Raw genomic sequence first — 26,403 nt, 5'->3', positions numbered from 1 at the left:
TTGCCAATTGCAATGCCAAGACCATATTTCTTCAGCTGCAGCGCTGTGCCAACCAGTCTCCACATCAGGGCTTGCAGTATAGTTTTGGTCTGCACAAAACTAGCTTGGCTGCCTGCAGGCAGGACCAATTAACTCTACATTAGAAATACTTATTTATGCATACTGAAGAACTGGCATTTGCTTTCACACCACAGTAACCTCAGAGGCTCCCCCAACAAGAAGCGACCAGGGATGGATTCTCATCTTTCCCCTCTTGTGTAAAACCAGATTCATACTCGGATCATAAGGGGTCTGGAAATGGGCTGGTTTCCAGCCCCAAGGGTGTCCCCAGCACAGCTGTCCTGAAGCAACTGGAAATGGGGTAGCCGCAAGCACTGAACATCACCACTCAGTGGCATACATTTTAGATCCTGTTTACCAAGCAGGATGACTATAGCAAGTGGATACTGACTTTTATTCATACAAACACATGTCTGTGTAGAGCATGCACCACTCCAAGCCCCCTGTGTGAACATCCTGGTTTTAGCTGGGATAGAGTTAATTTTCTTCATAGTAGCTAGGATAGGGCTATGCTTTGGATTTGTGCTGAGAACAGTGTTGATAACACAGGGATGTTTTTGTTATTGCTGAGCAGTGCTTACACAGAGTCAAGGCCTTTTCTGCTTCTCACACCATTCCACCAGAGAGTAGGCTCGGGGTGTACAAGAAACTGGGAGGGGACACAGCCAGGACAGCTGACCCCAACTGACCAAAGGGATATTCCACACCATATGATGTCATGCTCAGCAATAAAACTAGGGGGAAGGTTAGCTGCTGCTCAGGGACTGGCTGGGCATTGATAAGTTGGTGGTGAGCAATTGTTTTCATTTGCATCACTTGTCTTTCTTGGACTTTATTTCTCTCTCTGTTATTTTCCTTGTCATTACTTATTATTATTATTATTATTATTATTATTATTATTATTATTATTATTATTAAATTATTAAAGCCATGAGTTTTCTCACTTTTACCCTTCCCATTTTCTCCCCCCATCCTGCTGGGGGGGAGTGAGCGAGCAGCTGTGTGGTGCTTAGTTGCCAGGTGGGGTTAAACCACAACAGTCCTTTTTGGCGCCCAACGTGGGACTTGAACCTGAGATTAAGAATATCACACTCTACTGATTGAGCTAGCTGGGGAATGAGACACTTGCTGCAGCTGTTGGAGATGTCCAGACCTGGCGGGCGAGCTGGCCTTTACATGTAGTAGTTCCACTGTGAGGACAGCCCTGGGCACAGTGTTGAGTGTAGGCAGGTGTATTCCCCAGCAGGTTATTGTTTTCACTATTTAACACTTTCTAACAGCAACATGCAACATAAGCTGTCAATGGCTTCATTGGTAACATCACCTCAGGTCAACTGCTGAGAGTTTCTTCATAAAGCTGCCGTTACCTGGGTTATCATCACAGTCTGGTCTCCCTTTCCAAGTGTGCTACCGAGGTGTGAAATTGTGAAGAGTTCATCTGTGCTTCCTTGTTTCTTTTCTGCTCACTCAGACCATTGCAGCATGTCAGGTGCAGCCCAGACCTTTAAGGTAACCCTGTCCTGTAGTGCAGATCTGTGCTTGGTTTGTCTACCTAGGACTTAACAGAATCATCTGGTGAGCAAGAGCTGGGCACATGAAGTTCAACAAGGCCAAAGGCAAGGTCCTGCACCTGCGTTGGAGCAATCTCCAATATCAATACAGGCTGGGAGATGAATGGATTGTGAACAGAACTGCAGAGAAGGACTTGGGGATACTGGTGGATGAAAAATTGAGCTGGCAATGTGCACTTACAGCCCAGAAAGTCAGTCGTAACCTGGGCTGCATCAAAAGAAGCATGGCCAACAGGTTGAGGAAGGTGATTCTCCCCCTCTACTCTGCTCTGGTGAGACCCCACCTGGAGTTCTGCATCCAGTTCTGGGGACCCCGATACAATAAAGACATGGACCTGTTAGCGCGGGTCCAGAGGAGGGCCACAGAAATGATCTGAGGGCTGGAACACTTCTCCTATGAAGAAAGGCTGAGAGAGTTGTGTTTGTTCAGCCTGGAGAAGAGAGGCTCTGGGGAGACTTTATTGCGGCCTTTCAATATACACAGGGGGCTTACAGGCAAGGCAGAAAGACTTTTTAACAGGGTCTGTAGCGACAGGACAAGGGGCAACAGTTTTGAACTGAAAGAATATAGATTTAGATTAGGCATAAGGAAGAAATTTATTTACAATGAGGGTGGGAGACACTGGATGAGGTTGCCCAGAGAAGTTGTGGATGCCCCATCATCAGAAAGGTTCAAGGTCAGGTTGGACGGGGCTTCGAGCAACCTGATCTAGTGAAAGATGTCCCTGCCCAAGGCAGGGGTGTTGAAAAAGGTGATCTTTGAAGGTCCTGTTGCCGTGAAAAGCCGAAATCAGAACTCAGTAGTCGGGATGACTATTAAGCAGGTATTCTTTATTGCAGCGCTGGGCAGCACTGGGGATCGCTCTGCCACAAGTGCTCCGCCAGGTTAGAACAACACATCAGTTCATATACAGAAAAATCATACATATTAATCAGATTTCCTGAAAAGGGAAGTCTTATGGTGATGAGCTCCCAGAATTCATTTACATAGTCCAAGCATGCACAGTAAAATTAGGGTTAGGGTCTTTTCACCCTCCCGGTGGTCTTCCATAGTCTTCCTCATGTTGTCCAGTAGTTGAACTTTGGGCTTCCTTTGTCCATATATAGTCATTGAATTAGCTCATCAGTCCTTCGGCCTTGGAATGTTACAAGGGGGTCGATTTAAGCTAGTTCTTTTGGTGCTTATCTTTGGCACAATCGTCCTGAGTTCCTGTTATCAGTGATTTAATTGGGAAGCCTAATGAGCTTGCTCAAGGCCTGCTTAGTCCTATCAGGTAAGAAGTCACAGGAAATGTCTCACCATCAACTCTGCTCAGCAGGTAACCAAAACTATCTTTGCAGGGGAAGAGAACAAAAGAGAACAAGGATTCAAGTGAAACTAAAAAAAATGCAAGTCTATGTCTTAGTCAGGGATTGACAGGGATTTAACCCTTTCAGTCCTTTCCAACCCAAACCATTCTGTGATTCTATGATTCTGACGTATCTAAGCAGTAGTTTTGGGTCCCCATGCTTTCTCTTGGTGTCATTAGGACAGGACCTTTTCTCCATTTTCCCGTGAAAGCCTTTAGGCATCGTGTAGAACCAGTTTGTCTAAGCAGGGCCTCGGCAGAATCCCCCTGCATATCTCCCATGACAGAAGCAGGCTTCCTCAGGTGCTGGTGCTGGGGCTCTGTTACAGGTTGGGACTGACTGCTGGCATGTTTCTTTCCCCATCACATCTTGTTAGATGGATACAGTGTGGTTGTGAGGAAGAAGTGAGAAAGGGCATGCTGGATTTTGTCTTTCTAGGAAGTTCTATCCAGTGAAACACCATGAGACAGAGGGAGGTTGGAGGAAAACACAAGTTTGAGACATATCCAAAGGTCCCTTACAACTGCTTTTTTTTGACAGTTTGCAATGAAGGACCTACTAGGCTGCACCCAGATACAGCCATCTGCCCTTTATAGAGGAGTTAAAAGGAGAATGCTTGTACAGCCTGCCAGCACCTCCAGCTAACATCACCACCATGACCTGTCCAGCAGACAGAGCCTGAGCAGGCCACACTGCATATGGAGAGTAGCTCCAGCTCACTCACCTGACTTGCCAGCACATGCCACACAGAAACCAGCTGTTCATCTCCACCCTTCATCCTGTGAACCACAGGGATGCCTCTTCCTGTGCAAATAATTCCCAGTCTCTTAGATTTCCAGCCAGCTCCTCCTAGAAAACCAGTTCCTTCCTTGCTTAACCACGGCACTTGCTAAACACTTTTATACGGCCAGTGGCAGGGGGAATAAGAACACACAGAGCATGGTATGGGAGAAGGAGGATAGACAGACAGACAGGCGGAGCAATGGCTATGGGTGTATGTGCAGATGAGGATGGATGACTAGGTGGACTGAACTGTAGACAGGTGGGTAGAAACATCTCCAGCATTTGTCCCTGATTCAGAACAGCCACCAATGCATAGAGGTCCTGCCTACAGGCTGGTACCACTCTCTGCTCTTCGCAGGACAGAAGGTAACAGCAGCTGACAACACAGGCGGCTTTGTGTGAAGCAAAGGCTGCCCCATCTGCCTGCAGGTGGAAAGTCTTGTCTTTCAATGTGTGTTTCATCACATCTTGGAAGAGACATCTAAAGTCCAGTGGCAGAATTACATCTTTGAAATAATTTCTTTTCCCATGACCCTGAGGAGATGTGCAAGAAGGCGTCCAGAGGGAAAGGAGGCTTAGGGTCAGCAAGAACAATCCCAGCCTAATTCCCAACTGCAAAATTCTTAATTTTCGATTAGAAATATAAAAAAACATTTCATTGGCATTTATTTCAGCTCTTTTAACTAACTGATTAACTGATTGACTTAATGAATTCCTTCGAGTTGCTTTCTCACCTCTCCGTGCAGCAGGCGACCCGTGTCTCATTCAGTGTTTTCACCAGAAGCTGCCCACCCTGGCCTTTTACTGCATTCTCCCAGTGGGTTCTAGCCCCGCTGTGCAGCTCCTCGAGCTTTGCTCATTCCTCTGTTTCTCCTGCTTCGTTTCGGCCTGGTTTTCCAGCACATTTCTAAGCGGGCGGGGGCCCACCGCCGGAGCCAGCCTGCCGTCCGCCCTGTCCCCTGCGCGCTGGCGCTGGAGGGGTTAATGCGCTGGAGGGGTTAATGCGCTGGGGCGCGCTGGCCCTTTAAGCGCCCTCCCCGCTGACGGGCGGGGGGAGGCAGTGTGCGCGGGGGGGCGGGGGGAAGGCGCATGCGCATGCGCTAATCGGTGCTACCTGGCGCACGCGCAGCCGGCCCAGCGATGCGGGTGCTGGTGGGTGAGTGGGGGGCCCGGCGGGTCGGTGCGCGGAGGCCGCTGGGCGGGCCCGCGGCGGTGCACGTTGTCGCTCAGAGGCCCTGATGCGGGTGGGGGGCTTCAGCCAGGTGGCTGCTGGGAGCGGGGTGGGCGCGGGAGGCCGCCTGGCGGAGGAAGCCAGTTCTGAGTGGCGGCCCGAGGGTGCTGCGCACGGCGGCTGCGTGCGGGGGCTCTGTGAGGGGGACGTAGTTTTGGAAGTGGGGGAGGCGGGCCTGGATTGAGGGTGCGGCGCCAGAGGTTGGAGCCAGCGCTCCGTCTCCGCTACCGCCCGGGGCTAGGGGGTGGGAAACGGTGCGTGGCGCCCGGACACGGGGAGTGGAGGCCCTCAGGGCTGGGATGCTATGCGGGGGAGCTGGGCGCTGGGGGCAGGGGCGTCTGGGCCCAGAGTAATGTACCCTGGGAAGCTGGCCATGGTAATGGGGGCATCTGTGCAGGCCTTGGGATGCCAGTCCGGGTAGCAAATCTGTAATATCCTGTCTTTCTTCTAGGTGGTGGGACTGGCTTTGTGGGCAGAGCCCTGACCCAGTTGCTGCGGAGCCGTGGGCATGAAGTGACCCACATCTCCCGACAAGGGGGCAAGGATCGGATCAGCTGGGTATGACATGAGAGCGGTCACAGAAGGGAGAACATATCAGGGCTGAGGAACAAGTCTGCTTGCCCTGGCCTGCCATGGCATACAGTGAATGTGCAGTGAGGAATCTGGCTCCTGTGGATGTACTCTTGGGCTCCTGGGTGCTCCATGGGTCATATTCATTAGGTTGGGTACTGCTGTAGCTCCAAGAAGCAAAACCTCCATTCATGATTGTGCTCCAGGCAGCATCAGGAAGGAACTGGGTGGAGTTCTTAGGAGCCCACCTTGCTTGGTTGTTGGGAAGGCTTGAGCAGAGGGGAGGCTGGGTGTGTGACATCTCTGTTACCCCTGCCTAGGAAGAGTTGTCCTACTCTGGACTGCCCCTGTGCGACGCTGTGGTGAACTTGGCTGGTGAAAATGTCCTCAACCCTTTCCGCAGGTAACTTGATCTCCCATAGTGCTGTTGGGACAAGGTGAAGGCAAGACATCCCAGTGTTGTCAGAGGATGTGGATGGGATCTGGGGAGGAAACAGGGTGTCCAGGAAGCACTTGGGTTACCTAACTGTTGACATCTGGGTCCTCAAGTATCCAAAACATTTCTGTGGGCCTGTTAAGTTCTGGGAGACCTTTGGAAGACAGGTTCCTTTCTGGATTGACAGTTGGAGGCCAGACAAAGTAGTTCCACATTTCCAAAATGACACTGGATGCCCACATTTAGATAATGCAAAATCGGAACCAGAGTTTGACTTCTGTGAGGGTGTTTTTGGAAATGCCTCTGGTGGGCACTTGGAAAGAATTCACCGCACCCAGCTTTGGTGTCCACCTCCTCTGCTACCATTGTCCTAAGCCAGTCCAAAACCCACAGCCGTTTGTGGGAAGTGGAGAGCCACCATCTCCCAAAGTCCCTGTGCATTTAGGTAGTAAGATCCCATGTCCTCCCCCTGCTCTGGGGTGGGGGGGAATTCACGTGACCTCTCCTGTGCTTGTGAGCAGGTGTCTGTTGGGACCCCCCTTGGTGCTGTTGTTTCCTGGGATGTCCTTGTGGGGAGTATAATCAGTGGCTCTCACTTTCCCAGATGGGGTGATGCCTTCTGCAGGGAAGTCATCAGCAGCCGAGTTGAGACCACCAAGACCTTGGCCAAAGCCATTGCTGATGCTGAACAGCCACCCCGTGCTTGGGTCCTCGTCACCGGCGTAGGTATTGTTTGGGCCCCGCCAAAGCATGACTCATGCTTACTCGGAGAAGTATACTTCCAGACAGAAACAGACTTCTGGGGGGACACATGTCTTGCCTTGAAATGCCAGCTTTATTGCCATCAGTGTCACTGTGTTTAGGCAAGCCTTGATCAGTTTTTTGGTACTGCTGGGGAGGAATTTGCGTCCTTAAGCTTTCTCTTGGTGTCATTAGGACAGGACCTTTTCTCCATTTTCTTGTGAAAGCCTTTAGGCATTGTGTAGAACTAGTTTGTCTAAGCAGGGCCTCGGCAGAATCCCCCTGCATATCTCCAACTTTGCATTTCTGCTTGCTACAGTCTAAAGCTGCCACAGTTTAGCGTCTGTGATGCCCAATTTTAGAGCAAGTGCCTTTCTATGCAGCCAGCTCAGTGTGTTGCTTGCTGCTATATTTGGTTCTTGGGGCTGCCAGCTCAACCTGAATATTAGTGCATCCTGCTGAACTTGCAGAGCGCATTGGTAGTTCCAAAACTTATCAGCATTGCCATCAAAGAGACCCTGGGCTGTTCATATGAGGATGTCCCTGATGGAGTGATCGAGTTCTGGGCTCCTGGAGGCTAGGAAGAGGGTCCATTTTGGGAGAGGGGGAGGTGGCTGGTGTAATGATTTAACCCTGACCCCCTTTCTGCTGTTACACCTGCAGGCTATTACCGCCCTAGCCTCACAGCTGAGTATACCGAGGACAGTCCTGGGGGGGATTTTGACTTCTTCTCACGCCTGGTGAGCTCCTGGGAGGCTGCAGCGCTCATCCCTGGGAGCCCAGCTCGTGGCGTTGTGGTGAGATCTGGTGAGATGGGGCATTGTGCTGGTTCAGGGTGGCTCTGCTTTGGTCCTGGGGCAAGAGGGAGAAGAAGAGGGAGAAGGACATTAGGTCTTGTGCCTCTCCTTGTTTGGGGTGCTGTTCTAGTCCAGCCCTCTAAGGATTGTCTCCTGGATGTAGGTCTGGGGGTGAAGGGTGCTTTTGTCCTTTGGGGATGGTCCTGGTCTCACTCTGTTCTCCCCACAGGGGTAGTGCTGGGCCGAGGTGGTGGTGCAATCTCTCAAATGCTCTGGCCTTTCCGTCTGGGACTAGGAGGCCCCTTGGGCTCTGGGCTCCAGCCTTTCCCATGGATCCATATTCGGGACCTGGCTGGGATTGTGTGTCATGCCCTGGAGAGTGAGTGCCTGCAAGGTATCCTCAATGGTGTCTCTCCATCCTCCCCTGCCACCTCCAATGGCACCTTTGCTCAGGAGCTTGCTGCAGCCCTGGGGCGCCCAGCCCTGCTGCCAGTGCCTGCTTGGGCTGTGCAGGCTGTCTTTGGGGCAGAGCGGGCCATCATGCTGTTGGAGGGCCAGAGAGTGGTGCCAAAACACACTCTGGAGAGCGGCTACCATTTCATCTTCCCTGACCTGTCTGGAGCTCTGAGGGACATTGTGGCTTGAGGACTCCTTGGTTGGGCTGGGTTGGACCCTGTTTTTGTGAGCTCCCTGACTCACATGCCTTCCCCTAGGTGAAAGAGGGTAGCCATGCCCCCTGTTGCTACTTTTCCATCCCCATACAGAGAGGGTGAGCAATCTTTTACCCTTCTGTCTCCCTTTGTGCATCCCCAGTTTAGGAGTCATCCCTCTTATTGTCATCTGCAATCTCCACGTTGCCTGCTTTTGGGGAAGGGCACAAGCCCCTCTAAGGATTGTGACTGCTGAATCTGCCATCTTCCCTTTTCCACAGTGTGCATGTGAGCTGCTTGCAGAGCAGCTGGGGGGTATAATGTCTCCTCCCCTGAGGGACAGGGGTGGCAGCAGGAAAGTGGTGTTCAGGTATTGTAATTCTCCTCCATGTTACTATGAAAGTCCCTCTTCCTGTTTTTCCCTATGTCTCTCCTCCATGGTCATATAGAGACCTATTTATGCTCTTCTGCTTTGCCTTTCTCAGTCTCGTAGGGAATGGAGTTGTGGTTGTGGGAGAAGATCCATCTTGAGGTGGCGCAAAGGGTGCTGGATATGGATGGCTTGGAGACTTTGCCATCTCCTTTCTTGTGCTGGCTCTGTGCTGATACCAAGTTGCTGTGTCAGAACTTCCAGCTGAGTCTAGGCCCAAGAATCGCACCCCTCCAGGGTTGCATAACCCTGGTGCTGTGGCGGGGATGAAGGAGAACACTGCTTTGCCAGTCTGTAGGGACAAGGGTGACAGTGGGACTGTTGCCCCTGGACTGCTCTTGAGGCCTTGGGTAAGTGTTGACTACATCTGAGCTTGTGCTGGGGAGAAACTGGGTGGTTCATCTTTGTGTGAGGTAGTGCAAGGCCCTGCTTTAGCCTAAAGAGAGCACTTCAGTTATTGCCTTGGTTGTAGTTATCTAATCCCAGACAAGGTGGTTTTCCCTTATTCATCCCATGAGGTGGTACTTGTGTTCAGGGGGTTCCCACTGATTGGGCAGTGAGAATATCCAGGCTGCCTTGGGAAGCAGTAGCTCTTCTCTTGTGGAGAATATTGGAATTTCATCTCATACTGTAAGGAAATGTATCCACATGCTTCCCTTAACCCATTTTCACATGCCAAAGTGGGTTGTGGGATGTGAAATCTACAGAGCAGCTAAGTTCATTATAGCACTGCTTCTGGAGAAATATTCTGAGTGTGGTGTAATTTTGGGCTAGAAAGATGTTTTGAAAAGCACTTCAGGCAGTTAAAAAGATCTGCTCTATTCCTGAAATAAACCATCCAGAACAAGAGTGGTCTACATATTTCTGGTTTATGCCAGGTTAATATAGTCACAGTAGCTGAAGGGTCAGTCTTGGTGGAGTCTAGACTCCCTACTCACCTGCCTCTTTGCTTAGTCCATACTGGGGAATGAATGGCAATCTGCTGACTTTCCGGGCAGGAAAATTAGAGCAGGACTGTCCAGCTGGAACTGGAGATAGTCCTTGCAGTCAGTGTGAGTACAGCCAGGTGAGCTGGAACTTTGGGAATAGCTATGAAAGTGACATTGCCTGAGATAAAGGTGGCTTGCTTGAACTGTATCTGTGCTGCCTGTAAGTTAGGTGCAAATTCCTTCCTCCTCCCATGTGCCTCAGTTTCCAGTCCTCAAGAGTGGGCTGACTTACTCTGAGTTACAGGCCCAATTCATTGTGGGGCAATCCAGTGGGGACAATCATCAGTGCTTCGTCTTTAGTTACTCCAGCTACCTTTTTAGAGCCTCAGACTTCAGTCTGCTTCCCCAGATGTTGTGGGCTACAGCATCCTTCTGTCAGGCAAGCTGGTTAGCTAGCCTAATTAAGTTGTTTCTGTACCTGTATGTACCTTGATGATTGCAACAGCTTTGGATTGTGATTGGAAATAAAGACAAGTATGGCTGGAGAAACACTGGCAACCCACAGCTATTCTGAAAGAGGGTTGCATATCCCACAAAAGACTGCCACTAAGCAGAGTTCCAAGGCCTCGAACTCCCAGCCTGGGTGGGTAACTCAGGATTTTGAAGGGTTGCCTCTGCATGATGTTTGGCTTAAACATATGTCACAGGACTTAAATGAGCTTCTGACACCTAAATCAGTGTGGGATCTGAAAACACTGGATGCAATTAGGACTTTCCATCATGATAAATTCAAACACACACACCATGCCCCTTTATCTACTGTGGAGCCAGAAAACAAACGTATTAGGGTGACAGCAAGTTGAGATCTAGATTGGATTTTGGACCAGTGTCTATTTTTGATGACCATAGGGAAACCCTGGCCCCCAGTCTGTAAGACTTTGTGATCCTAAGTACAGGTCTTGTGGTATCCCAATGCTGGTACAGCCAGCCCTGTAGTGTTCAGTGCTAGCAGAGTGTTTCTGCAAGCGTGTCTGGGCCAGCTGCAGTGCCCCAGATGTGCTCTGAAGATTTACTCTGACTTGGGGCAAGTCTCTCTGTTCTTTTAGAGGTGAATGCTTATGATTGTTAAGACATGTCAAGAGCGGCTGCTGCCTCCAGCAGCCCTGGCCCAGAACCCTCCTGCCTGGCCACTGGCCTCCCAGCCTGGTGGCCAGGTACCCCAGGGTCTCTGCCCAAGCTGAGGGATGCAGCTGCTGCTTTCGTATTTGCAGGTTCAATCAACCCTGGAGCTGAGCACCTGTCAGAGGCACGTGCACCCACACAGACAAATGACATGCAGACAAATGACACGCAGACAGACAACATGGCTGGTCACACAGACTGCCCCAGCCAAGACACTGCCATCAGCAGCACTCACACATGGGACCCGTGTAACAAACACAGCCAGCCATGTCCCTTCCCACTCTGGGGCTGGCAGACTCTCATGACACCCTCAGGGTTCACAAGGACATGGGCACTCATGAGTACCTCAGGTACCAGCATGACCCCTCTGTCTGCCCAGCACCCCTACCTGGACCCTTGCCCTCTGACCCATCCCACAGGTCCACTACTCCCCAGCCGGTCCAGCTTGATACACCAAATGTGCAGCACTCGCACACTCGTCCCAAAGGCACCCCACACTTGCAGGTACCCTTAGGTGCCAGTATGGACCCCTTGCCCGCCTGATACCCCTGCCGGGACTTGAGGCCTCCTACTTGCCAGCTGGTCCAGCTTGAAATTTGCTGGTGGGTGCACACACACCCCGCACGCACACCTGGTTTGTGGGAGATACAGGCACTCGCTTCCCCCAGTATGCAGCACCACGCACACAAGCTGTGAACTGCTGTCCCACTCTAGCTGCTGGTGCGGAGCCCCTCACTCCCTTCATTCATGCTGGTCCTCCCAGTAACTGGTTTTGTGGACACGCAGAGTTACTGCTGCAGTGGCTGTAGGGTGAGGCCCCACTGGCTCCAGTAGCTCACACCACAGGCCAGGGCTGCACCAAATCCACTCAAGCTGATCCCCCAGTAGCTGGCACTTAGTCCCTGCAGCACACATACACACAGGGTAGAGTGAGATTATGCAGAGAGAATTATGAAAATATTTAATAAGACAGGACAGGCTGTGGTGATCAAGCACAGAGCTCAGCCAGACCAGCACTGACTGGCCCAGGTTTACACCCAACCAGCCTCTTTTATACCCCTTTTCTGTCTACCCACCTCTTTGTTGGTCCCAGCTCCACCCTAGGTGGTCCCCTGCACATTCCCTCAACAGCTGGCACGGTCCCACTGACTCCATCCAATGTCCTGGACGCTCAGGTTTGCATCATTACCAGTTGCAAAGTCCTGGTTGCCTATAGCTTCTTGAGAGCTCATCAGTTAGTGTTGCTGACTATGTTTGTTTCTGGTTATTGTCTTTGTTAATGCTAATTGATCAGGTTTTATGAGTCTGTGTGTTTGTCTCCCTTCCTTGCCTTAACTTCCCAACTGTAAAAATAAATGTCTCAGACTCTCTCCACGCATCCTTACCAATTAGGCTGACTGATCAGGTTTGTTCTCATCACAACCTCCCTTATCATGTATCGGGTTTAGCTCTGTATGTTCTTGTTTATGGCTCCTTTGACCAGATAGCCTGAAAAGAGCAGGCACACTCCTTCCATGTACCCATGACACTCCCCCACTGACTGGTAATACCAGCAGAAGCTGCACCACTCCTCACTCCCATAGAACCTGAATGGGCCCCCCTGTGGGCTGCACACATTGGGGCGGGAGCCTGACTCCTCTGGGCATTAACCCGGGGGTGGAGGTGCGTGCACAAGGGCTGCGGTTGCTGGCCACCCCATCAGAGGCAATAAACATGAACATCTTGAGGCACTTGAGATCAGTGACACCTCTGTAAGTGTAACAGTTCGTATAGGCAAGTCCAATTGTTTGGCTTTGATAGCTGCATCTCTCCAGGCACCAGGTCATGGGATGTCTGTGGCCGAGTGGATCCTGCAGTTCTGGTCTCATTCTGGCAGAGCTGAGTGATCTGCACTGGTGACCTGCTTCAGGGTTAGCTCTGTGCCAGCTGCTAACTTGCACTGCAGCATCAAAGACAGCTAGGCTTAATTCTTAGTTTTTGGAACCAGTGGTAACTAACTGCACCATTTGTAATGTTAGTCCACGTTACACATTCTTTCACAAATTGTAAGACACTGCTGTTTTCCTAATTAAGGTTGGCATTTCCCTTCCTGTACCCCTTCATTTCCAGTGACCATGGCTCAGACTTGACTGGGACAATTTTCTGAGATTTTGGGGGCATGTTGTGACTGCCCCTCCCATAGATTTCCCAGTATAATCCAAATGTCCCTTCTCACAGCTTAAAGAATTGTAAATCAGAAGCGGGAATCCCAGACAAGCATGTAGTTCCCAAATTCTCCAATGTGGTCTCCAGCCACATACACACACCCTCCTCCCCCAGACCTGCATGTAGGGAGCATGCATTGGTTCAACCCACACATGCACACACACACACGTTCACAGAAACACATGGACAGAGACATGCACATCACTCCCAATTGAAATTGGCAGACTATGTACGTGGAGGGAGGGAAGACAAAGAAAAGCTACTGTCAAGGACAACTGTCATTCAGTCCAGTTATTTCCTTTTCAAGTTCTGGTTCTTCAAAGGATTACTTGTAAGACAAATGGCCCTTGTGGCCATTAGTTACGATATTTCAGGATACTGTTTTTTCATACTTCGTAACACACTAATCTGCCCTCATGATTCATGGGTATTTGGTGAAGGTTAGCGTGGACAGGTATATATTTTGTTCCTCTTTCTGTACTCCTAAAGCCATTTTACCTGCAATTTACACCAGACCAGCCCCTTTTATACCCCTTTCCGTCAACACCCTGTCTCCCCTTCCCCTGTACATCCCTCATGGGTTTGTACAGCTCTGTCTATTCCCACACCCCTTCCAGCCCATGTCTGCATCCAGGGTCTACCCTGTTTCACAGTCTTAACAGTTGCAATGTCCATGTTGATCTTCCTGGAAGTGGTACCTGTGGTTTCTTGATAGCCCATCAATTAGTATGAGTGGCAAGGTTTGTTTCTTGTCATTGTTTCCATGTTTGTTTTGTCAGGTTTGTGTCTGCATTTTGGTTTATTGTCTCCATTTTTCTTATCATCCCATTTGAGGAGGTCCCCAATCAGATAAACTTGCTGGACTAAACATTCTCACACTCCTACATGCCCTCATCAATTAGTGTGACTGACCAGGTTTGGTTCTCATCACTGCCTCCCTTACTTGTCAGTCAGGTTTGTGTCCCTGTATGTTCTTTTTTATGGCTTTCTCCATTTTTTATTATCCCTTCTTTTGCATTGAGAAAGTCCTTGAAGCAGCAGATACTCTCCTTCCACATAGCCTTACAGAAAGGACCTGCATCAGTGAGGCAAGTGAGGAGCTCAGTGCTGGCAGTTGGAACAGGACTGCAGACCACAGCCTGTGTGCCTGGTGCTGGGTACTGGGGGAGGCGAGTGCCTGTATCCCCCACAAACCAGATGTGCATGGGGTGTGCGTGTATATTCACCAGCAAACTTAAAGCTAGACCAGCATCGAGTAGGAGGCCCCAGGTCCAGGCAGGGGTATCAGGTGGGCAGGGGGTCCATGCTGGTATCCAGGGATACCTGTGAGTGTGGGCTGCCTGTGGGACAAGTGTGTGAGTGCTGCATGTTTGGTGCATCAAGCTGGACCAGCCAGTGAGTAGGGAACCCATGGAGTGGGTCAGAGGGCTGGGGTCCAGGTAGGGATGCTGGGCAGACAGAGGGGTTGTGCCAATGCTCGAGGGACCTGCAAATGTCATATGCTTGTGAAGCCTGACAGTGTCGTGCATATACCTGCAGTAGTGACCTCCTGTCTCTGCCAGCCCCAGAAGAGGAGGGGATGTGGCTGTCTGGGCTTGTGCATTACATGAGTCCTGTGTGTGAGTGCTGTTGAAGGCAGCGCTTTGGCTGTGGCACTGTGACCAGCCATGTCAGTGTCATCTGTGTCCATGTCTATGTTTCTGTCTGTGTCCGTGTGTGTGTCTCCAGGATAGGTTCTCGGCTTCGCTGCTGGTTGAACCTGCAAAGAGGAAAGCGGCAGCCACATCCCTCAGCCTGGGCAGAGACCCCGAGTCTTCAGGTCCCTGGGCTGGACTCCAGTGGCTGGGAAGGAGGGTCCTGCACCGGGCCTGCTGGAGGTGATGGCTGCTTCTGACATCCCTTAACAATGAGTTGCACTACTTATTCCCTGTTTCTGGGATTGATGAACAAGCTCTGCACAGAGCCCATGAGACTGAGGGCTGTGAGGTACAGTGAAATGCTGTGTGACCCTTCTTTGTTGAGAAATGGACAAGCCTAATTTCTGCAAAGTTGCTGCTGTTAAAACCTATGTGTTTGAGCCCTTTCTGTGCCTCATGAGTCCTCCCACCCATCATGTTCACAACACGAAAAGATACTGCAATTCATACCAATTGTTCTTGGGGTACCCAGCCCCCTGAGCTGGAAGACAGGGACGGGGAGCAGAATGAAGCCCCCATAATCCAAGGGGAAATAGTTAGCTCCCTGCTACACTTAGACACACACAAGTCTATGGGGCTGGATGGGATCCACCGAAGGGTACTGAGGGAGTGGTGGAAGTGCTCACCAAGCCACTTTCAATGCTTTATCAGCAGTCCTGGCTAACCGGGGAGCTCCCGGTTGACTGGAGGTTAGCAAATGTGACGCCCATCTACAAGAAGGGCTGGAAGGAGGATCTGGGGAACTACAGGCCTGTCAGTGTGACCTCAGTGCTGGGGAAGGTTATGGAGCAGATCATCTTGAGTGCCATCACATGGCATGTACAGGACAACCAAATGATCAGGCGCAGTCAACATGGGTTTAGGAAAGACAGGTCCTGCTTGACAAACCTGATCACCTGATCTCCATCTAAGCAAGATGACTCACTTAGTGGATGAGGGAAGAGCTGTGGATGTTTTTTACCTGGACTTCAGTAAAGCCTTTGACTCTGTTTCCCACAGCATTTTCCTGGAGAAACTGGCTGCTCATGGTGTGGATGGGTACTCTTCACTGGGTTAAGAACTGGCTGGATGGCCAGGCCCAAAGAGTTGTGGTGAATGGAGTTAAATCCAGTTGGTGGCTGGTCACAAGCAGTGTTCCCCAGGGCTCAGTACTGGGGCCAGTTCTGTTTAATATCTTTATCAATGATCTGGATGAAGGGATCGAGTGCACCCTCAGTAAGTTTGCAGACAGCACCAAGTTGTGCGGGAGTGTTGATCTGCTGGAGGGTAGAAAGGCTCTACAGAGGGATCTGGACAGGCTGGATCAATGGGCTGAAGCCAATTGTATGAGGTTCAACAAGGCTCAGTGCTGGGTCCTGCACTTGGGTCACAGCAACCCCATGCAACGCTACAGGCTTGGGGAAGAGTGTCTGGAAAGCTGCCTGGTGGAAAAGGACCTGGGGGTGTTGGTCAACAGCCAGCTGAATATGAGCCAGCAGTGTGCCCAGGTGGCCAAGCCAGGCCCATCCTGCCTTGTGTCAGAAATACTGTGACCAGCAGGACTAGGGAAGTGATTGTCACTTTGTTCTCAGCACTGGTGAGGCCGCACCTTGAATACTGTGTTCAGTTTTGGGTCCCTCACTACGAGAAAGACATTGAGGTCTTGAGGTGCTGGAGCATGTCCAAAGAAGAGCAATGAAGCTGATGATGGGTCTAGAGAACAAGTCCTATGAGGAGCAGCTAAGGGAAGTGGGGTTGTTTAGTCTGGAGAAAAGGAGAAGGGAGACCTTATCGCTCTCTACAACTACCTGAAAGGAGGTTGTAATGAGATGGGTGTTGGTCTCTTCTCCCAAGTAACAAGCCATAGGACAAGAGGAGACAGCGTCAAGTTGCACCAGGGGAGGTTTAGATTGGATATTAGGAAAAATTTTTTCCCTGAAAGGGTTGTCAAGCATTGGAACAGGCTGCCCAAGGAAGTGGTTGAATCACCATCACTGGAGGTATTTAAAAGACGTGTAGATGTGGCACTTGGAGGCAGCGGTGGACTTGGTGGTGTTAGGTTAATGATTGGAGTCGATGATCTTAAGGGTCTTTTGTAACTAAATGATTCTATGATTCTATATGGTTGTTAAATATGGAAGGCATCTTGTGGAGCTCCCCAGAGCTCACTCAGCTTGTCCAGGCTCATTAGCCCTGACTGTGGCCTTCGTGTGAGATAGGGCTTTTTCTTTCCTTCCCTTTTTTTTTCCCCAAAGGTGTTAGTGTCCTTTGCTACCCTTCATAAGGGAAATCTGACTGTAGCCTGAAGTTAGCTCATACCCATCTGCAACACGAAGAGTCACAAAGCTGGTGTATGTATTGACCTGACCAGGGCAGGGCTCCTCAAGGGTGGAAAAGAGGATCTTTAGACCTGCACAGTGACTCGGAGGGAAGGTATTTTGGTCCCCAGAAAAGCCATGACATAGAAACATGAGCTCCCAAGGGCCAGGATGGGGCAATAGCTGCAGTCAGTCCTGAAGTCCTCCATAGAATCATAGAATCATAGAAACATAGAATGCTCTGGATTGGAAGGGACCTTTACAGGTCATCTAGTCCAACCCCCCTGCAAGAGCAGGGACATCTTTAACTAGATCAGGTTGCTCAGAGCCCCATCCAACCTGACCTTGAATGTTTCCAGGCATGGGGCCTCCGCTACCTCTCTGGGCAACCTGTTCCAGTGCCTCACCACCCACATTGTAAAAAATTTCTTTCTTAAATCCAGTCTAAATCTGCCCTTACTTAGTTTAAAACCATTGTTCCTTGTCCTGTCACAAGAGGCCTTGCTAAAAAGTCTGTCCCTGTCATTCCTATAGGCCCCCTTTAGGTACTGGAAGGCTGCTATAAGGTATCCCTGCAGCCTTCTCTTCTCCAGGCTGAACAACCCCAACTCTCTTGGCCTGTCCTCGTAGGAGAGGTGCTCCAGCTCTCGGATCATTTTTGTGGCCCTCCCCTGGACCCGCTCCAACAGGTCCATGTCCTTCTTGTGTGGAGGGCTCCAGAGCTGGACGCAGTACTCCAGCTGAGGTCTCACCAGAGCAGAGTACAGTGGCAGAATCCCCTCCCTCGACCTGCTGGCCATGCTTCTTTTGATGCAGCCCAGGATACGGTTGGCCTTCTGGGCTGTGAGCGCACATTGTTGGCTCATGTGCAGCTTTTCATTCATCAGTACCCCCAAGTCCTTTTCCGCAGGGCTGCCCTCGATCACATCATCCCCCAGCCTGTACTGAAACTGGGGATTGCCCCGACCCAGGTGTAAGACCCTGCACTTGGCCTTGTTGAACCTCATGAGGTTCACACAGGCCTACTTCTCCAGCTTGTCCAGGTCCCTCTGGATGAGATCCCGTCCTTCTGGCGTGTCAACTGCACCACTCAGCTTGGTGTCATCTGCAAACTTGCTGAGGGTGCACTCCATCTCACTGTCAATGTCATTGATGAAAATATTGAACAGCACTGGTCCCAGTACGGACCCCTGAGGGATACCACTCGTCACTGATCTTCATCTGGAGATTGAGCTGTTGACCGCTACCCTCTGGATGCGGCCATCCAACCAATTCCTTATCCACTGAACAGTCCACCCATCAAATCCGTATCCAATTTAGAGAGAAGGATGTTGTGGGGGATGGTGTCAGAGGCTTTACAGAAGTCCAGATAGATGACATCCATTGCTTTTCCCTTGTCCGCTGATGTGGTAACTTGCTTGTAGAAAGCCACTAGGTTGGTCAGGCAGGACTTGCCCTTGGTGAAGCCATCTTGGCAGTCTCGAATCACATCCCTGTCATACATGTGCTCTAGCATAGCTTCTAGGAGGCTCTGTTCCATGATCTTCCCAGGCACAGAGGTGAGGCTGACAGGTCGGTAGTTCCCAGGGTCCTCCTTTCTACCCTTTTTAGAAATGGGCACAATGTTTCCCTTCTTCCAGTCACCAAGGCCTTCACCGGACTGCCATGACTTTTCAAATATCACGGAGAGTGGCTTGGCATCTACATCAGGCAATTCCCTCAGGACTCTGCGATGCATCTCATCAGGTCCCATAGACTTATATATATTCAGGTTCCTCAGGTGGTCGCGAACCTGATCTTCCTTTTCAGTGGGAGGGGCTTTACTCCCTTGGTCCCCAACATGTTGTCCATTGACTTGGGAGGGGTGAGGAGAGCGGTTGCCAGAGAAGACTGAAGCAAAAAAGTTGTTGAGTACCTCAGCCTTCTCCTCGTTTGTTGATACTATCTCATCATTCTTGTTCATCAGTGGAGGTACGCTTTCTTTAACTTTTCTGGTTGATATACCTGTAGAAGCTCTTCTTGTTATTCTTTGCATCCCTTGCCAAGTTCAGCTCCAGCTGCGCCTTGGCCTTCCTGACCCCATCCCTACACAAGCAGGCAGCATCCCTATACTCTTTCCAGGTTATCTGTCCCTGCTTCCACTGCCTGTGCAGTTCCAGGTGAAAGTACTGCTCTGTTCCCATATTTAGCTTGACTTGGAGTTAGCAAGAGTCACTGCAAGATGATGTGCAACTGTGCTGCTGGAGTTTGGGACCCTTCTAGGCTTTAAATGGTCCTGGGTTTAAGCCAAATGTGAGAAATGATGGTGGAGAGATGCAAGGTTTGCTGAAGAAACTCCTGCCCGCTGGATGCCACAAGAGACTGAAGGACCTGAATCCCATGCAAGGTCTTACTCAACTTCCCCTGCCCTCTTTTTCCCACTGGGCTAGCTGAGTTCCTTCGACCATGGAAGAGGACAAGAAGATCTATGCAGCAGATGAGAAAGATCAGACTGAACTTCTGTCCCAGGTTCTGAGACCCTCTACCTCTGCACTTTCTGAGACCCTCTGCCCCTGCACTATTTGGTGTTCGGCAACAGTTTTTGTATTTCTACATCCTCTGATATCCAGTGGTCAGCCACTACCACCTCAGGGACCCAACCATGCAGCCCCTTCTCTCCTAAATGGGTGTCTCGGCCACCAGAACTTAGGATCTCTGCAGCAACTAGCCCCCTCTGGTCCCTCCAGTAACCAGTTCTTCCAGTTGTCTTACTCATACACACAGCTGGTTCCCACATCACTTCACTTACTCAGCTGCTAGTCTGCCTGGATACTTGCTTACACACTTACACAGCCTTGCTTGCTCCATTTGCTTGCACGATGGACACACAGGCCTTATGACTCCGGTTACTGCACTCAGGCCCCTGTACGCACACATGCACACAGAATAGAGAGTCCTCACCCAGGAAAATAGTTAGAAATGAAGTTTAATAAGAAGACAGGAGAGACTGCACTGAGCAGGCGCAGGGCATGGCCAGAAAAGTGTACTGACCAGCCTGTTGTTCCTCCCCTAAACGTCTTATAATAAATCTTGTACAATCCTGAGATGCTTTTCCCCTTCATTCCATAATGTGTCCTGTACCCCCTAGGCGTTAACTCTGCCTCAGTCTGTAAAGTGACCCAGAAAGCTGCTACCACCGACTCATTGGGATGGGTATCACCCCCAGAGCATGGGGCTGATGGCTTTCCTGGGACAGACCTAGGAAGATCTGGGTCAGGGTGTCTATGTCTCTGGTTAGGTTATTGCGGTTTCTCTACCTGTTGTTGGGCCTCTGTGCTCCTTTGTGTGTGTGGAGACCAGCTTTTTATCATATAACCAAAGAAATGTACTTTGCAAAGGAGCAGAGAAGAGCTTAAACCCAGCAGCACTGGTAAGCATTTTGAATAACCACTTCTCTGAAGGCCTTACTGATAAAGCAATCCTGTAGCAATGACTGAACTTTTATTTCAGAGCACAGCTGAATGCAAGCTCCAGGGTAGCGGGTCTGTAAATGAGAGAGGTATTATTTCCATTTTCTCATCTTGAGAAGGGGAGAAGTGACTACTCTGCCATGGCTGCTCCATCTGCTTAATGAGCTTGGGAACTGCTCCATACTCCTCTGGGATGCAGAGTAAGGTGAAGAGAAAAGCTGATTTTTGTGCTCCAGGGCACCTACACTATGATGGGGCACCTACACTATGACATGAGGGACAGTTTTGGCCTCAGTGGATATGAGGTAGGTTAGTAGCAGTGCAGAAGTCTGCAGGGCTTAAGAGGGCTTTGTCCTTCACATGCCTTGTGTGTCTATTTAAAGATTATGCATTTGCCATGGAATTCATCCCCTGTCTTTGGGCATCTGTAATGCAGGAGTATGATGACACAGGGCGTTAACATGAGGTCTGCAAATATACATCCACATATACAGGTGTAGGGGTGAGCTGAGCATCTGCAAACAGTTCAGTTACTGAAGGCTGGTGCCATTTGAAGAGAGACCAATGGTCTTTTGGGGGCATGGTTCACCCCTCTGCTCCGCACAGATGCCTCAGATACTCCAGATCATTTAAATAATGCTAGCCTTTTCATACACTGTTTGACTTGCCCTTGCTCTCCTTTGATATTTCACTCCTAAAATCAATTATTTCAAATATTTTCTAGTTTGTTCAGTAGAAGAAGTAGATTTACAGCATATCCTGTATCAGTCAATACTAAGCAATTAATAAAAAAAACCCCTCTTCATTTTAAGTCAGAGAAAATAAATGGCTGGACACTTGGCATAAACAAAGTACATTTAAATATTATTGATCCTGTTTTCCTGCGACAATTTAAAGATATGTTGCATATTGCAATAAAAATATTTTCAAAATAAATTTGTTTTTCAAAATATCCTAGTTGAAAATACATATGCATTTAACACCTTTGAAAGTATCCTGCAACAGTATAAGAAAGAGGAATACAATGGGCCATTTAACGAACACAGATTAAACAAATATGTGACACTGATTTGGGGCTTAGTTGCTAATTTAATGTTTCTGTATGCTATGAAGTTCTGTGCATGACAGACATCTCAGAAAAAAGAAACTGCTGTATTACAGGTCTGATTAAAAAAGTTGTAAAGATAAAATATTAAAGGACAGGAAAGATAAGTTATTATAATACACATTAGTTTATATGTTTTCATTTTGAATAATATGCACCATGTACAGATGTAAACTCCTTTAAAAATTAGTATTCACGTGCTCTGGCTTTATTGCAAATTTTCAGGAAGTCAATGATGAAGTGAAGAAATACATTTCAAAAGACTGCACCATATTGTTTCACAAAATCCAGATATTTTTCCTTCCTGTTTGTTTCTTCTGGGTTAAAAATAACCATTAATTTAGGAAGCTGATGAGTTCTAAAGGCAAGGTGACAGAGGAGGAGGAGGAAAGGACAGGAGACTAAAACAAGTTTTTAAACAGCCACATCTCAGTTTAGATGGTAGTAACAATTGGGGTATATTTTTCAGAACAAGAAGTTGTTATATAAAATCAACTGTGGGCTATCAGTAAAAAAAGAAGAGTTCAAAATATTTACAAATATTAAAGGAAAATTTCTGTAGACGTGCTCAGAAAACTCACATGCTGGTATGAGTTAGAGAATACCAGACTTTGAAATACTAAGAAATAATGAAGGAACAATATTTCCAGTCTGGCATCTTCTTGTTAAATATACCGCACTGACACTGCCTGAATTCCAGCTGCTCCTAACCGAATTGTGTAAAGCTTTGTTATTGACTTCTTGGATGTTAAGCTAAAACAAGAGAATTTTAAAAACCCCTCAGATAACTCAGATGGCAGCAACCGTTACTATTATTACTTGGGAGCATTACTTTTAATTTCTTCAAACATATTTGGAGTTACTAAATATTTAAAAAACATTCAACAGATTTTAAAAGATGGAAAGACAAAACACTTAGTTCAGTCTTACTTCATTCAGCTTCTAAGCAAGGAAGTCTGTTTTTTTTTCCTTCTCTAGGAAACCATTGTTGAGCAAATATACCAAGGAAAACAAAGATAGCTGTTTGGCAGGAATAATACCAGCAAGGGCTGCATGCAGGGAAATGCCCAGTTAGCCAGCACAGTTCTCCGCAATAAATTAAAGCATTGGGTTGCTTATGTGCCTGTCCCCACCCCTTTAAAAAAAAAAAGAGAGCGCTGTATGTATGAATGTGGGTGCAGTTTAGGATAAATGTGTAAGCTGCTAGGCTACTTACGGAGACTACTGCCATTGACTGCAGTCTTACTGCTGGCTGGGAGTGACAGCCTTCTGAGCAGCCTGTCCTGTGAACGATTCCCAGTGCTGTTTTCATCTCTAATAATGGTAGGACAATACTGTTCCTGAGGAGAGATAAGAATCCTCGCTTCCATAATTTGTAGTGATCAGCTAAAGGCTGAAGTTAGTTATGGCAGACTGGAATTCATAATGATGTCATAATCTGGCTGATTTGTGGGAAATGATAGAGTGGGCAGGTGTGTGGCAGCATGGTGACCCTCCAGGAAAAAGCCATGTCCTCTGTTTCTCCTGAGCTTCTAGCACCCGGTAGAATCAGTACAGCCACACAGACAGAGCTCTTGTCAGAGCGTGTGACCACCTACGTTTCAGGCTGCAGAGTGTGCCTGGGGCTTCTCCGGGAGATGGAGGGTGGTAACAAGCACACCTGTGCGAGCTGTGACCAGGTAGATGAACTGCTCTGCCTGGTAGCTGAGCTTCAGGAGGTGGCAGACTGAGGAGCAGCTGAGAGTCTGAGAAGGTGATATAGACTAATGGAGCAGTGCTCTGTCATCTCTCGTATGCACAAGCCAACTCAGTATGGCCACTACTGAGGTAGGTCCAGTATCTATTTTGTGCCAGGATGAAGGCAGTGTTATGAGGGATAGGGAGGAGTGGAAGCAAGTTACTGCAGGAACCTGCAAGTAAGAGGAACCCCTCCTTACCCTTTCAGCTACCTTTAGAGTATAGGTATGAGGCTTTGAGTATGGTAGACAAAGGAAATGATGAGGCAGAAGAGGAGGAATCTGTGCAAGTACTCTCACCAAGTTCAGATCAACCAACTCCTCACATCAAGAGCTGTATTAAGACCAGCACTGAGAAGAAACAGCAGAGAGTTATGGTCATAGGTGACTCCCTCATGGGCAGAACAGAGGCACCCATCGACAGACCAGACCCTCTTTTTGGGGAAGTTTGCTGCCTCCCTGGGGCCTGAATCAGTGATGTCAACAGACAACTGATGAGCTTAGTACAGCCTTCAAATTATTACCTACTTCTGCTCTTTCACTTGGGTACTGACATCACAAGAAGTCCAAGGTCAATTGAAAGATATTTCAGGGCCCTGGGAAGAATGCTGAAGGATTCAGGAGCACAGGCAGTGTTTTACTCAATCCTCCCCGTAATGGGGAGAGACACTAGAAGAAACAAGCACACCCAAGTCATCAATACCTGGCTCCAAGACTGGTGCCTTTGCCAGAACTTTGGCTTTTATAACCACAGAAGAGTCTTCAAGACACAAGGTATGCTGGGGCCTGATGGGATCTACCTGTCCTAATGGGGGAAACACTTCTTTGCTCATAAGCTGGCAGGACTGATTGAGAGGGCTTTAAACTAGAATCAAAGGGGGAAGGGGATAACATGAAGAGAGCTGAAGGTAAGCCAAGGGTTGGCATGGTACTGCCTGAAGGTGGGCAATGCTAATGGGAGCATTTACCCTGCTCCCAGGAGCACTGAGGGTTTAGGAACACACCTGAAATGCTTGTACACCAACACACGCAGTATGAGAAACAGGATGAACTGGAAGCATTGGTCCATTCCCAGAGCTAGGATGTCATTGGTGTTAGTGAGACTTGGTAGAATGAGTCCCACAACTGGAGTGCTGGGATGGAGGGCTATAAGCTGTCCAGCAGGCTGTCTTTAATACTAATGATAGACTTTAGGCTGCCCCATCCCCTGAGTTGGAGGACCACGAGTGTGGGAACAGTGACTTTCCATTTGTGGACACTGAAATTATAAGGGACCAGTTGTATCAGCTGAATGCCCGTAAGTTCATGGGGCCTGATGGAATTCATCACAGAGTACTGAAGGAGTTAGTGGATGTAGCAGCTAGCTACAGAAGGAGAGTTGGTGTGGCCTCATCTTGAGCATTGTGTGCAGTTCTGGGCCCCACAATTTAAGAAGGATGTGAAGGTACTTGAATGCATCCAGAGGAGAGCAACAAAGCTGGTGAAAGGGCTGGAAGGCATGTCCTATGAGGAGTGGCTAAGGACTTTGTGTTTGTCTAGTTTGGAGAAAAGGAGGCTGAGGGGTGACCTCATTGCTCTCTGTGGCTTCCTGAGGAGGAGATGTGGAGAGGGAGGTGCTGATATCTTCTCCCTGGGATCCAAGGACAGGACACCCGGGAATGGTTCAAAGCTGTGTCGGGGAGGTTCAGGCTTGACATTTGGAAACATTTCTTTACCAAGAGGGTGTTCAAACCCTGGAACAAGCTTCCCAGAGAGGTGATTGATGCCCCAAGCCTGTCAGTGTTTAAGAGGCATTTGGACAATGCCCTTAATAATATAGTTTAACTTTTGGTCAGCCCTGAAGTGGTCAGGCAGTTGGACTAGACAATCATTGTAGGTCCCTTCCAACTGAAATATTCTGTTCTAAATGTACATGAAAGAGTGATACTAGTTTTTGCTCTGAAATTAAACACCCACTTGAAATGGTCTAAACTTTTCTTTCTAGTATATCACAGAGTCTTAAGTATTGCCAAAAATGTCTGATCATGACTATAATTAACGAAATGACCTTTTTCTACACTGCTATCATTGAGTCACTGAAATTCTTCATTTTGCTTTGCAGAAGAATTATTTGGGATTAAACTACACTTCCTTAAGGTGTTGGGGAAGATGTACTTATGGCTTCCATTGCCTAATGAAGACCTACCTTCACTGCATTTCCCATGACATGTTTTGTCACGCCCCACTGTGCCCCATTCTCTAGGGAAGTAAGTTTTGTGAGCTGTAGTTCTCTGTTGCTGCTCCATAGGAGACTTCCAGCTCCTGCCCACATAGGTGCTGCTGGGAAATTTGTTGTGCTACTATGGGATTTTAACCACCTGGAAATAAAACAACAGGCCATTAAGAAAAAACTCCAGATCTTACACTTGCAATTTCTATGGCCTAACAAATTACTCAGTGTATTTAATCATCAGAAGAATTAAACAAACTCTCTTTATCGGAATGATCTCATTGAAGAACTGACAAAAGTCAGAAATACATTTGTAGACTTACTGCTGCAATGAAATGGGATGATTTGACCACAAGAACTTTTTCTAAGAGAAAACAAGTTTTCTGCATGTTAAGATCCCCTGAAATATCCCTTGGCAGTAATTTCCTGGGTAAAATGGAGAAAAAACAAGCATGTTTTCATCTTGTATTTGAAAAAAATCTTTTCACAGGAAAGTGACTTCTCCTACAAACATTGGTTTTTATTATTATTACCAGCATTGGCATTGTTGAACAGGATGTCTAGGTGTGGAGATACCACACACTTACCCAAACTGCACACAAATATACACACAAATTCATCGCAAATAGTAAAACTGCATTAAAAATATTTTCACTTGCTAAAAATTATATTTATTCTGTAATGAATCTTAAATCCCTGCCTTTCAATTTTGGGGAACTACATAAAAATGAAAAATATTTCAAATACATATGTATATGAAATAAATATATATACAATATATTTTAAGTGTGTGTTCTATATTAATATATGATTTAATATAATTTATATGTATGTATAATTTATTAAATAAATAAAAATACTAAAAATGTAGTTTCCGTTGAAGAAAAAAATAATGGAGACTTCCCACTCAATGATTCAATGATTTTTTAATTGAGGGGAGGACAGAAGACCAACAATTTTTTTTTCTGAAGGCTT

At 48.3% G+C, this 26,403-nt stretch overlaps 1 protein-coding gene across 7 annotated transcripts; it reads left to right on the top strand.

Annotated features, from left to right (window-relative positions):
* Positions 1–4,884: 4,884 nt before the first annotated feature.
* Positions 4,885–26,170, top strand: SDR39U1 (short chain dehydrogenase/reductase family 39U member 1). 7 transcript variants are annotated; one of them, XR_012046037.1, is made up of 7 exons: positions 4,885–4,920; positions 5,447–5,553; positions 5,886–5,968; positions 6,606–6,727; positions 7,406–7,549; positions 7,769–8,969; positions 25,321–26,170. XR_012046037.1 is itself a non-coding variant. In XM_072885496.1 (7 exons), exons 1-7 carry the CDS (start codon positions 4,905–4,907, stop codon positions 25,422–25,424), a joined length of 726 nt encoding a protein of 241 aa, XP_072741597.1. In that variant the 5' UTR covers positions 4,885–4,904; the 3' UTR covers positions 25,425–26,170. The 7 variants fall into 7 exon arrangements, 4 of the variants coding, with proteins under 4 accessions (XP_072741597.1, XP_072741596.1, XP_072741598.1 ...); XR_012046036.1 differs by lacking the exon at positions 25,321–26,170 and having other exon boundaries at positions 7,769–8,559; positions 8,675–25,313; XR_012046038.1 differs by lacking the exon at positions 25,321–26,170 and adding an exon at positions 19,359–25,313.
* Positions 26,171–26,403: the final 233 nt, after the last annotated feature.

Source organism: Ciconia boyciana, chromosome 22 (assembly GCF_034638445.1).
Source record: "Ciconia boyciana chromosome 22, ASM3463844v1, whole genome shotgun sequence".
Lineage (NCBI taxonomy): Eukaryota > Metazoa > Chordata > Aves > Ciconiiformes > Ciconiidae > Ciconia > Ciconia boyciana.
This window is presented reverse-complemented; position numbering and strand designations above follow the sequence as displayed.

What these genes read in the sequence shown, in the direction of transcription:
- SDR39U1 (XM_072885494.1), top strand. An exon ending in GCAAGGATCGGATCAGCTGG is followed by an intron (nt 5,554 to 5,885) that starts GTATGACATGAG and finishes ACCCCTGCCTAG; the next exon opens with GAAGAGTTGTCCTACTCTGG. An exon ending in GGTCCTCGTCACCGGCGTAG is followed by an intron (nt 6,728 to 7,405) that starts GTATTGTTTGGG and finishes TTACACCTGCAG; the next exon opens with GCTATTACCGCCCTAGCCTC.